The 13172-nt window shown below is 39.2% G+C and overlaps 1 protein-coding gene across 8 annotated transcripts in view; it reads left to right on the forward strand.

The window, feature by feature from the left end:
- Positions 1–11248, forward strand: part of ENOX1 (ecto-NOX disulfide-thiol exchanger 1) — a 512379-nt gene extending 501131 nt beyond the window's left edge. For all 8 annotated transcript variants that reach the window (XM_074378219.1, XM_074378216.1, XM_074378220.1 and 5 more), the window contains one exon: positions 10275–11248. In XM_074378219.1, coding sequence (XP_074234320.1) covers positions 10275–10406 — 132 coding nt within the window. In that variant the 3' untranslated portion in view covers positions 10407–11248. The remainder of the gene's footprint in view (positions 1–10274) is intronic.
- Positions 11249–13172: the final 1924 nt, after the last annotated feature.

Raw genomic sequence — 13172 nt, forward strand, 5'->3', positions numbered from 1 at the left:
CCTCTTCATTTTTTTTTCTTGATGAGCCTGCTGTTTATCTTTTTAAAGAACCAGCTTCTAGTTTTATTGATCTTTTCTATTATTTTTTTAGTCTCAATTATTTCTGCTCTCATCTTTATGATTTCTTTCCTTCTACTAACTTTTGAGTTTTGTTTGTTGTTCTTTCTCTAGTTGCTTTACATGTAAGGTTAGGTTGTTTGAGATTTTTCTTGTTTCCTGAGGTAAGTTTATATGACTATAGACTTCCCTCTTAGAACTGCTTTTGCTGTGTCCCATAGCTTTTGGATCATAGTGTTTTCATTTCCATTTGTTTCCAGCTATTTTTTTAATTTCCTCTTTGACTTCTTCAGTGATCCATTGTTTGTTTAGTAACATATTGTTTAGCCTCCATTTGTATTTTTTGCAGTTTTTTTCTTGTAGTAGGTTTCTAATTTCATAGCATTGTGGTCAGGAAAGATGCTTGATATGGTATCAGTTTTCTTAAATTTACCAAGGCTTGCTTTGTGGGCCAGCATGTGATCTAGCCTGGAGAACATTCCATGAGCACTTGAGAATGTGTATTCTGATGCTTTCAGATGGAATGGTCTATAAATATCAATTAAGTCCATCTGTTCCACTGTGTCATTTAAGGCCTATGTTTCCTTACTGATTTTCTGTCTGGATGATCTGTCCACTGATGTAAGTTGTGGGGGTTAAAGTCTCCCACTATTATTGTGTTACTGTCAGTTTCTCCTTTATCTCCATTAACATTTTCCTTATATATTGATGTTTTCCTATGTTGGGTGCATATATATTTACAATTGTTACATCTTCCTCTTGGATTGATCCCTTGATCATTCTGTAGTGTCCTTCCTTGTCTCTTGTAAGTCTTTATTTTAAAGTCTCTTTTGTCTGATGTTAAGTATTGCTACTCCAGGCTTCTTTTGATCTGAGTTTTCATGGAATATCTTTTTCCATCCCCTTACTTTCAGCCTGCATGTGTCTCTAGAGCTGAAGTGGGCATCCTGTAGACAGCATGTATGTATGTGTGTGTGTATATATGTATACATATATAACTTATTTTTGTACTCATCCAGCCAGTCTATGTCTTTTGGTTGGAGCATTTAATCCATTTAAGGTAATTATCTATATGTATGTTCTTATAGCTGTTTTGTTCATTGTTTTGGATTTGATTTTGTAGCTGTGTTTTTCCCCCTTTCTTTTGTTCTCTTGTGATTTGGTGACTATATTTAGTGTTGTTTGGATTCCTTTTTCATTTTTTTAAATTGAAGTATGTAGTCCATTTACAATGTGTCAGTTTCTGGTGTACAGCATAATAGTTGTCTTACATATACATACATACATTCATTTTAATATAATCCTTCTTCTTTTTCATGTGTATATCCATGATAGATTTTTGGTTTGTCGTTACCATGAGGTTTTGGTATAGCAGTCTATATACACACACACACACACATATATACATATACACATATACATACATATAGCCATATGTGTCTACATAGTATACATATGGTTGTTTTAAGTTGCTGATCTCTTAACTTCAGATGCATTTTAAGTACTCTGCATTTGTACTCTCCTTCCCTCATGATTACTAATTTTGATATCATATTTTACATCTAGTTGTTTTGTGGATCCCTTAACAGTTTATTGTGGATATAGATGATTTTATTACTTTTGTCTTTTAGTTTGTGTGTGAATGGTTTCCTGCCTTTACTGTATGTTTGCCTTTACCAGTGAGCTTTTCCATTTCATAGTCTTCTTGTTTCTAGTTGTGGCCTTTTCTGCCAAGAGAATTTGGTGGTGCTGAATTCTTTTAGCTTTTGCTTGTCTGTAAAGCTTTTGATTTCTCCATCAAACTTGAACAAGAGACTTACTGGATGGAGTATTCTTGGTTGTAGGGTTTTCCATCTCATCACTTTAAGTATATCGTGCCACTCCCTTCTGGGCTGCAGAGCTTCTGCTGAAAAATCAGCTATTAACCTTATGGGAGTCCCCCTATATGTTGTTTCTTGTCCCTTGCTGCTTTTAATATTTTCTCCTTATCTCTAATTTTTGTCTACTTGATTACAATGCATCTTGGTGCATTCCTCTTTGGGTTAATTCTGTTTGGGACTCTCTACACTTCCTGGACTTGGGTGACTGTTTCCTTTTCTAGGTTAGGGAAGTCCTCAGCTATTATCTCTTCAGGCCCTTTCTTCCTCTCTTCTCCTTCTGGGACCTATAATGTGAATGTTTATGTGCTAAATGTTGTCCCAGAGGTCTCTTAAACTGTATTCATTTATTTTCATTCTTTTTGTTCTTTATCCTGTTCCACAGCTGTGGTTTCCATTACTCTGTCTTCCAGCTCACTGATCCATTACTTTGCCTCATTTTTTCTGCTATTGATGTCGTCTAGTATATTTTTCATTTCAGTTATTGAATTCTTCAACTCTGGTTGTTCTTTATATTTTCTAACTTTTTGTTAAAAACTTCTAACTTCTCTTTCTCTGCATCCATTCTTACTGTCATTACTCAGAACTTTTTCTCAGATAGACTGCCTATCTCCACTTCACTTAGTTGTTCTCCTGGCATTTTTATCTTGTTCCTTTGTGTGGAATATATTCCTCTACTGCCTCATTTTGTCTAAATTTTTATTTGTATTTTTATGCATGTTGTAGGTTAGTTACATCTCTTGACTTGGAGAAGTGGCCCTCTGCAAGAGACGTCCTATGTGTCCCAGCACTGAACTCCCCTCTTGTCACCCAAGGGCCAGCTGGCCCCAGGGTAGGGTGCGGTCTGCATTTGTGGACTCAGTTCGGCAAGCTGTGGGATCCTAGTTGTCTTGCTTCTGATGTCTGCCCCCTGGTAAGTGAGGTTGATCCTAGAGGCCTTGCTTGTGTAGGCTTCCTGGTAGGAGGGACCAGTGATGCCTGCCCACTTGTGGGTAGAGCTGGGTCCTGGCCCTCTGGTGGGCAGGGCTGTGTCTGGAGCCATATCTAAAGGTGACTGTGTGCTCAGGAAGTCTTTAGACAGCTTGGTTGCTGATGGGTGGGGCTGTGTTCCCGCCTAGTTTGTTGTCTGGCCTGAGGCATCCCAGCATTGGAACCCATAGGCTGTTGAGTGGGGCCTGGTCTTGGTGCTAATGACTCAAGCAAGATGTCAGCCTCCAGGAGAGTTCATGCAGATGAATACCCCCTGATATGGCCTCCACCAGTTTTTATGTCCCCGGGGTGAACCACAGCCTCCCCAGGAGACCCTGAAAGACTAGCTGGTAGGTTTGGCCCAGGCTTCTATAAAGTTAACTGCTTTTGCTCTTGGTCCCAGCGCATGTGAGATTTTGTGTGCACCCCTTAAGAGTGAAGTCTATATATATTCTCTAGTCCTCTGGAGCTCCTACAATTAAACCCCACTGGCCTTCAAAGCCAAATGCTCTGTTCGCTCCTCTTTCAGATGCCAGACCCCCAGGCTGGGGAGCCTGACACAGGGCTCTGAACTCTCATTTCTATGGGAGCTACTCTGCACTATAACTATTCTCCGGTTTATGGGTCACCCAGCCAGGGGTAGGAAATGGAATTTGATTACATCATGAGCACGCCCCTCCTACCATCTCATTGTGGTTCCTTCTTTATTTCTTTAGTTACAGAATATCTTTTATGGTAGGGTCCAGTCTTTTTTATTGATGCTTGTTTGGCAAGGTCCTCCTACTCCTCCATCTTGTAATTCCTTCAGCCTCAGAATTACAGCTATTAAATGACCTGCCCAAGGTCACAAAGATTGCTCAGGGCCTAGCCCAGATTAAATTTCAAGTTTGTCTGATTCAACTCTTCATTCTTGGCCTGGGGTCGGCATGGGCATCAGGGAAGCTGGATGGGAGCGTAGCAGGACCACAAGCTCACCTCTCCTCGCAACTACAAGAAAAGCATGACTAACCGCTAAACAACCATCAAAAAAAAAAAAAAAAAAAGACTGGAACCTAGCAACAAAGATCACCTTCAACTGAAAACATAAAAGTCAACAACAGCAGGTCAGAAGTAGGGGTGTGCTCATGATATAATCGGGCCCCATACCCCCCAGGTGGGCGACCTACAAGCTGAAGAATAATTAAGTCACAGAGGCCTTCCCACAGGAGTGTGAGTTCTGAGCCCCATGTCAGGCTCCCCAGCCCAGGGTTCTGGCTTTGGGAGGAGACCCCAGGACATGCGGTTTTGAAGGCCAGCAGGGCTTAACTCCAGGATCTCCATGGAACTAGGGAAACAGACTTCATTCTCTTAGGAAACATACACAGAATCTCGCATGCACCAGGTTCAAGGGCAGAAGCAGTGACTTCATAGGAACCTGGGCCAGACCTGCTTGCTGGTTTTGGAAGCTCTCCTAGGGAGGCAGGATACAGCTGCAGCTCACCCAGGGGACATAAAAGCTGGTGGTGGACATCCTGGGAGTGTTCATCAACATGAGCTGTGGAGGCTGACATATTGATTGGATCATTAGCACCAAGGCCTAGCTCCACCCAACAGCCCAGAGGCTGAAGGGCTGGGAAGCCTCAGGCCAAACCACATACTGGGTGGGAACATAGCCCCACCCATCAGCAGACTTCCTGAGCCACAAACGCCTCTAGGTACCCACCAGAGGTCCAGGACCAAGCTTCACCCAGCAGTGGGCAGGCACTGACTCCTGCCAGGAAATCTGCATAAGCCTCTAGTCCAGCCTCATCCACCAAGGGGCAGATACCAGAAATAAGAAAACAGCAATCCCAAAGTACAGAAAGAATCAACCAACACAGGCCAGATTCTATACCGGTACCGGCTGGACCCTGGCCCTTGGGTGACAAGAGAGGAGTGCACTGCTGTGATGCATAGGACATCTCCCACAGAGGGCTACTTCTCCAAGGTCGAGAAACGTTAACTAACCTACCTAGAAATACAAATAGAAAGATAGACTAGACAATACTGAGGTGGCAGACGAATATCTTCCAAGCCAAGGCACAAGATAAAATCCCAGGAGAAGAAGTAAGTGATGAGGAGAGAGGCAACTTATCTGAGAAAGATCTTAAAGTAACGATGGCGAAGATGTTCAGAGAACTCAAGAGGAGTACAGATGTACAGGGTGAAGTTTTTAGCAAAGAGCTGGAAAATATAAAGAATACCCAGAACAGAATTGAAGAATAAAATTACTGAAATGAATAACACACTAGAAGGAACCAAGAACAAACTAAATACGGCAGAAGAATGGATCAGTGAGCTAGAAGACAGAATAGCGAAAACCACTACTGCAGAACAGAAAAAAGAAAAGAATGAAAAGAAATGAGGATAGTTTAAGAGGACTCGGGGACAACATGAAGTTGTCACATTATAGAGGTCCCAGAAATAGAAGGACCTGAGAAAACTTTTGAAGAGATAACTGAAAACTTCCCTAACTTGGGAAAGGAAACAGTCACCCAAGTCCAAGAAGCACAGAGTTCGACACAGGATCAACCCAAAGAGGAACACACCAAGGTACATAGTCATCAAATTGACAAAAATTAAGGAGAAAATATTAAAATCAGCAAGAGAAGGGCAACAAATAACATACAAAGGAGCTCCCATAAGGTTAAAAGCTGATTTTTCAACAAACTCTACAGGCCAGAAGGGGGTGGCATGATATATTTATAAAGTGATGAAAGGGGAAACCTTACAACCAAGAATATTCTATCCAATAAGGCTCTTATTTACACTTGATGGGGAAATCAAAAGCTTCACAGATAAACAAAAGCTAAAAGAATTCAGTACCACCAAAACAGCTTTACAACAAATGTTAAAGGAACTTCTCTGGTCATCAAATCACAAGAAAAGAGAACAAAAAGAAAAACAAAAAAAGACCTACAAAAACAAACCCAAAAGAATTACCAAAATGGCAATAAGAATATATGTATTCATAATTACCTTAAATGTAAATAGATTAAATGCTCTAACCAAAAGACACAGACTGGCTGAATGGATATGAAAATAAGACCCATATATATGTTGTCTAGAAGAGACCCATGTCAGAGCTAGAGATACATGCAGGCTAAAAGTAGAGGGATGGAAAAAGATATTCCATGAAAATGGAAACCAAAAGAAAGCTGGAGTAGCAATACTTACATCAGACAAAAGAGACTTTAAAATACAGACTGTTACAAGAGACAAAGAAGGACACTACAGAATGATCAAGGGATCAATCTAAGAAGAAATAACAATTGTATATGCACCCAACATAGGAACACCTCAATATATAAGGCAATTGTTAACATACACAAAAGGAGAAATTGACAATAACACAATAATAGTGGGGGACCTTAACACCCCACTTACATCAATGGACAGATCATCCAGACGGAAAATTAGTAAGGAAATACAGGCCCTAAATAACACATTAGACCAGATGGACTTAATTGATATTCATAGAGCATTCCATCCAAAAGCAAGAATACACATTCTTCTCAAATACACATGGAACATTCTCCAGAATTGACCACATGCCGGCCCACAAAGCTAGCCTTGGTAAATTTAAGAAAATTGAAATCATAAAAAGCATCTTTTCCAACCACAATGCTGTAAGGTTAGAAATCAACACTAAGAATAAAACTAAAAACTGCAAACACGCGGAGGCTAAATAATATGCTACTAAGCTACTAAATAACCGATGGATCACTGAAGAAATCAAAGAGAAAATAAAAAATACTTTGAGACAAATGAAAACAAAAACACAATGATCCAAAACCTCTGGGACACAGCAAAAAAGCAGTTCTAAGAGGAAAGTTTATAGCAATAAAAGCCTACCTCACGAAACAAGAAAAATCTCAAGTAAACACCCTAAGCTTACACCTAAAGCAACTAGAGAAAGAAGAACGAAGCCCAAAAAGTTAATAGAAGAAAAAAAATCATAAAGATTAGAGCAGAAATAAATGAAATAAAGACTAAAAAGAAAAGAAAATATCAATGAAAGTAAAAGCTGGTTCTCTGAAAAGATAAAATTGATTGATAAACCTTTAGTCATACTCATCAAAAAAAGGGGAGAGGGCCCAAAGTAATAAAATCAGAAATGAAAAGAAGTTATAACCGACACCACAGAAATACAAGGGATCATAAGAGGCTACTATGAGCAACTATATGCCAACAAAAAGGACAACATAGAAGAAATGGACAATTTCTTAGAAAAGTACAATTTGCCAAGATTGAACTAGTAAGAAATATAATATGAACAGACCAATTACCAGTACTGAAATTGAGTCAGTAATAAAACGCCCAGCAAACAGATAACTTCACAAGGGAATTCTACCAAACATTCAGAGAAGAGTTTAACACCTATCATTCTGAAGCTATTCCAAAAAATTGCAGAGGAAGGAACACTTCCAAACTCATTCTGTGAGGCCATCATCAACCTGATACCAAAACCAGACAAAGATATCACAAAAAAAGAAAATTACAAGCCAGTATCACTTATGAATATAGACACAAAAATCCTCAACAAAATACTAGCAAATTGATTCCAAAAATGCATTAAAGGGATCACACACTATAATCAAGTTGGATTTACCCCAAGGATGCAAGGATTTTTCAATATCTGCAGATCAGTCCATGTGATATACCACATTAACAAACTGAAGAATAAAAACCATATGATCATCTCAATACATGCAGAAAAGGCTTTACCTAAATAGACATCTTTCCAAAGAAGACAGGGAGATAGATGGCCAACATGAAAAGATGCTCAACATCACTGATTGTTAGAGAAATGCAAATCAAAACTACCATGAGCTATCACCTCACACCAGTCAGAATGGCCATCATTAAAAAGTCTACAAATGATAAATGCTGGAGAGGGTGTGGAGAAAAAAGGACCCTCTTACACTGTTGGTGGAAATGTAAATTCGTGCAACTATGGAGGACAGTATGGAGGTTCCTTAAAAAACTAAAAATAGACTTACCATATGATCCAGCAATACCACTCCTGGGCAAATACCTGGAGAAAAATGTAATTTAAAGACACATGCATCCCAATGTTCATAGCAGCATTATTTACAATAGCCATGGAAACAACTCAAATATGCATCAACAGATGACTGGATAAAGAAGATGTGTATATGTGTGTGTATACAGACACACACAGACCACACACACACACACACACACACACACACAATAGAATACTACCCAGTCATAAAAAAGTAAAATAATGCCATTTGCAGCAACATGGATGAACCTGGAGATCGTCATTCTGAGAGAAGCCAGAAAGAGAAAGAAAAATGCCATATGATATCACTCATACATGGAATCCAAAAAAGGAAACAAATGAACTTACCTACAAAACAGAAACAACTCAAAGACATAGAAAACAAACTTGTGGTTACCAGAGGGAAGGGATAAATTGGGAATTCGAAAATGGCACCTCTTGGAGAATGACAGAAATGTTAGCTAGTGGTTTCACTGGTGTATATATACATCTATCCAAATTCATCAAATTGTACATTTGAAATACGTGTAGTTACTTGTACAGGAACCATACCACAATAAAGTTCTTAATAAAATAAAATAAACCCCCATTATTAACCCAAATATGCCTGACTCGGGGTGACTATTAAACCTAATCTGGGCTTACACTCCACACTGGCTGAATTAGAGACTCCAGAGAAGAGACTAGGGAAAGTTTAAAAAAAAAAAAAAAAAAAAAAGAAAAAAACAAGTACCCCAGGTGATTGACACTTAGAAAAAACCCACCACACCCGTGGTTCTTCACCCGCAGATGTTGACAACAATGGGGAACATTTAAAGCAAACCAGTGCCCACTCCCAGCCCACAAGCAGTGGAGTCTTCCCCAATTCCATCTCTGATACAGCACTTGACCCCCTGTAGCTCGCTCAGTTTCCTCAGCTGTCACATGCAACGTCTGCCCTGCGTACCTTTCATGAATGCTGTGGGAATAAACTCAGGATGCTGGTGAAGGCGCTTTGTCCGATGCTCACTGAAAGAAAATGTCCTTTCTCAAATTCATTAGGAACCTTTTAACAATGTGTTTGATACACTTTTATGGGTTGACTTGGGAATCTCATAATCCATTTTACAGTTTTGTGGAAAAAATACATTCAGATTTCAAAATAATTCACATAAAAATTCTACAACTGATTTCAACTTTCAGGATTGCCTCTGTTTAACTAAAGTTTTGTATTACAGGCCTAGGAATATTGACTGTCATGTAAAATCTTTTTCCATGTGAATATTAAATGAACAGTTGATTTGATTTTCTGGCCTATTTGGTCTCTTTTTAAAATGAGTCTTAATTGTTAAATGAAAAGTATAAACTAAAATGATATCCACACAGTAACTGTACCATGAAAATAATGAGGTTCTAACTCACTGACGCACTGTGCCCGAGTCTGTGCTGAGCCAGTAGTCTTCCCACATCCTTACTGAACGTTGGTATTCCCACTTGCTAAGGCTTAGAGAGACTAACCATCCTGGTGTAGAGGCCATTTAGCTCATAACAACAGTGGAAACAATATCCAAACAGAAATGTCAGACCCCCAATTCCAAGATCTCAGGCACCTTATTATATGAGATCCCTGTGTGCACGGATCAGGATGCAAACACAGGAAAACAAGAGCAGTGGCTTCTTAGAACAGGAGGATTGTGGTTGGCTTGTTCTTTGTTTAAGATAAAGCAGATTACTGGTATAAAAATGTATATAATCAAAGTTGGGAGAAGAAAAAAATGCATTAAGAAAACCTACCTGGATATTATGACTGGACATCAAGACTTTTACTGTTGTAGGCATTGAAGTTCATTTCTATTCCTAAACCCGTATGGTCTCTAGTTCCTGTGAAAGTGAAAGGAAGAGAAAGTTGTTAGGGTGGCAAGAAATCCACCCACATGCCGTCTGATCCTCACTGAGTTAGATAAAAAGTGCTGCCCTTTGTTTCAGAGGAGTGGTAGCTTTCCAGAAGTGGTGCTGAATTTGCTCTGAGCCCCCTTAAATTCCATACCCAGCTCCTTTTCCATCAGGGAGGACTGTTCAGGCGCGGTGCTGGCAGCAAGGTCGCCATCCACATGACGGGTACACCTGGAATTTCCACCCACTGTCTCGTGCCCCACTCCGGCCAGCTGCTCAGGGGACGATGGGAGGGAGCCCTTTCACTTGCGCTCCTTTTTTAAGGCCATGACTTGACAGCCAAGCTGAAAAACTCACGTTTATCTCACTGGGAAAGCATGTCCTTACTCAACCCCCTGCCTCCTCTAAGATGAGTTCCTTTCCCCAAAGTGACTTTTCTTCCTTTCTAACAGATATCTGCAAACGAAATCGAAATGCTTTTGATGAGGCTGCCACGCATGTTTAAACAGGAATTCACAGGCGTGGGAGCAACGCTGGAAAAGAGGTGGAAGTTGTGTGCCTTTGAAGGAATTAAAACTACCTAACTGTGAAGAGCAGCAAAAGTTTCTGGAAATGAAACCACCTGAACCCAGCCAGGGCTGTGCAGGGTGAGCCCAGGAGGTCTGGGGCTGGTCCAGCGTGGGACCTTCGTGGAGCCACCAGAGCCTGACTCTAGCTGTATCTGTGGCGTTCTCTTGTGAGTGGAAATGTAATTGTGTACCAGTTCCCTAAAATAAACAAAGCTTCATACTGTGACAGATCCGTTTGCTATGAAAACCAAACAATGATTCCACAGTCATCATGATGGCAAAACCTTAAAATATGCTACATTTGAGAATAGCTCACCAAGCAAAATATTTGACTTTAATGATGGTGTGGCAATGGTTGTTGCTAGGCTACAGAGTTGTATATGTAATGTATAGCTGAAACCATTCAATGACATTTTTCCTGAAAGTCTTTCTGTTTTAGTAAAAAAAAAAAAGGAAGAAAGAAAGAAAAAAAAGTAATTTTACAGTGAGAGGAATAATCATACCAAAAGAAAACTTGAATATGTGTCTGAACAGTTATTGTATTTTGTAAATTAAGTTATATGCCGTTCTAGGGACTTTTGCCTTATTGAAGGGGCAGAAAATGTGATTGGACTCCTTGAGAATGCTTTACCAAGAATATTATTTTTCTAATGTAACAATTCTCCATCATCAGTTCTTTTAACACGGACCGCATAACAATTTTCATAAAATGTAAATAAAGGAAAAACTAGTGCTGTCTTGTACTTGGTATGTAATATTCAGGTTTATGCATCAAAATAAACATTCAGTAAATATTCCTGTTACAAATTTTATAGCAAAGATATTAATTTTTTTCAATAAATATGACTTCTACCATATTGGTTTTGCAAATTATTCTTTGATATATTTTAATTCTTCCTTGAGAAATATTTTTCACATTATTCAGTCCCATCTCATAGCCCATCATTTTTAAATGATTAAATGCATGACTGACATTAAGAGACAAACCAGTATTTCAAACAGGAATATATAAAAATCATGGAGTGGAAAGTACTAAAAAAAAAAGGAGATTATATAGCATTAGAATAGATGTTATTTGAAAATACCATGATATGACATCCAAATGTGATAAACATAAATCTTAACCTTTGTTTTTGGTCCTCATGCATGGGTACAAAGTAGCCAATTAGTTAATATTACTAGTTCCTGGATTTATTTATTTGTATGTTTTCTGGAAAGCATACAAGTTAGAAAAGGAATTCAAAAATTCCCACTTGGACCAACAATTGAGAGAAAATTTGGGCTTCCCCTCTTTAATTACAAGTAGAATAGAGCTTTAAATTGTATCTCCTTCCTGCTTTCTTACATGAGAATCACAAAAAAAGACAAGTATTCAAGATATTAATTTTAAATGAAACTTTTTTTAGGAAGATGTTAGAACAGTGAATGTTCTTTGAAATTCTGAAAACACGTTCATAATTTCCTATTGGACATTATTGTCCTCAGGCTCTTTTTATTGAGCTCTGATAAATTAAGGTACTTATTCATGCCTCCCATAAGTATCTACACATACGTTATGTTCAGGCTCAGTGCTAACACTACGAGTATGGAGCTGAATAAGAAAAGACCCCTTCCTTAATGAGCTCAGAGTTCAATGGGGAAAAGACATTTTCCCAAAAGTTTCTATATGGTGTGAGCCAGGTGACAGGAAAGATAAGAAAATGGAGCTATGGGATTCAAACTAAATAGCAATATCATATTAAATGTTGGACCACTAGAGGTCTTTCTCTTGTCATCTGCTGATGCCCACCATCTTCCTGACACATTTATCTCTAGGTCAGGAGACACAAGTAAGGATGCAACAGTCAGAAAGGAGACGACCTCATTTATAGATGTTAACATAAAACAGAAAACCTAAGAGGTTCACCTGAAAAATAATTAGAAAAAAAGAATTCTGTAAAGTGACAATTATAAAGACAAGGTCTAGGAGACACACACAGGTACCACAATCTAGACTACTGCAAATTGAAAGCCTGGTAGCGGTTTCAAATGTGTACTCACGTATTCAAGTATTGCCGGTAGTCGGTGTAGCAGAAGGATACAGTGCACAGGGTAAACGCCAACTTAGAGCTCTGATTAGGAAAAGGAGTTGGACGGCCCTTATATTAGATCTGACAAAAGACACTACTTTCTAACTTCAATATTGTGAATAACTTCTTTTCACAGGAAAAAAGTTCTGAATTATTTCACAGACATTCAGGTTCAGATAGGACTTTAGAGATTACTTGGGGAAGGAACTAACATGGGTACCTTTGAGAGCCATCTGGAGTCTACTTATGTCTGTTACCCCATTCTCTTTCATCCTTGGGATAACCCTACATAAAGACAGTATTATTGACCTTGTTGGTCTCACAAAGGAGAATGAGGCTCAGAAGTTCTAACTAATTTGGCCAAATTTGCAGTTGGAAAATTTTGAGCACGGGATTTGAAACCAGGACCCAGTGACTCCGAAACGTGTCCTGCCTTTCACTGTCATGCTTCTAGTTCAGCCTACGCCCATTCTTCTCATGAGCCCAACGCCCATCCAGCGCCTTCAGATCCCTGCTCTCACTCTCCATTCTCCACCATCCTCTGTACATAAACACACGTGTAAAAACTCTGGCCCCTCTCTCCTAGGTAACACCCAATAACAAATCACTATTCTTGAATTCTGAGAATAAGCAGAGCACTGAAAGTTTGCAGATCCTCATAATTTGGCCCCAACGGGCCTTTCTGGCTTGCTTTCTCACTGCTCCCCTCAAT

This window comes from Camelus bactrianus, chromosome 14 (genome assembly GCF_048773025.1).
Source record: "Camelus bactrianus isolate YW-2024 breed Bactrian camel chromosome 14, ASM4877302v1, whole genome shotgun sequence".
Lineage (NCBI taxonomy): Eukaryota > Metazoa > Chordata > Mammalia > Artiodactyla > Camelidae > Camelus > Camelus bactrianus.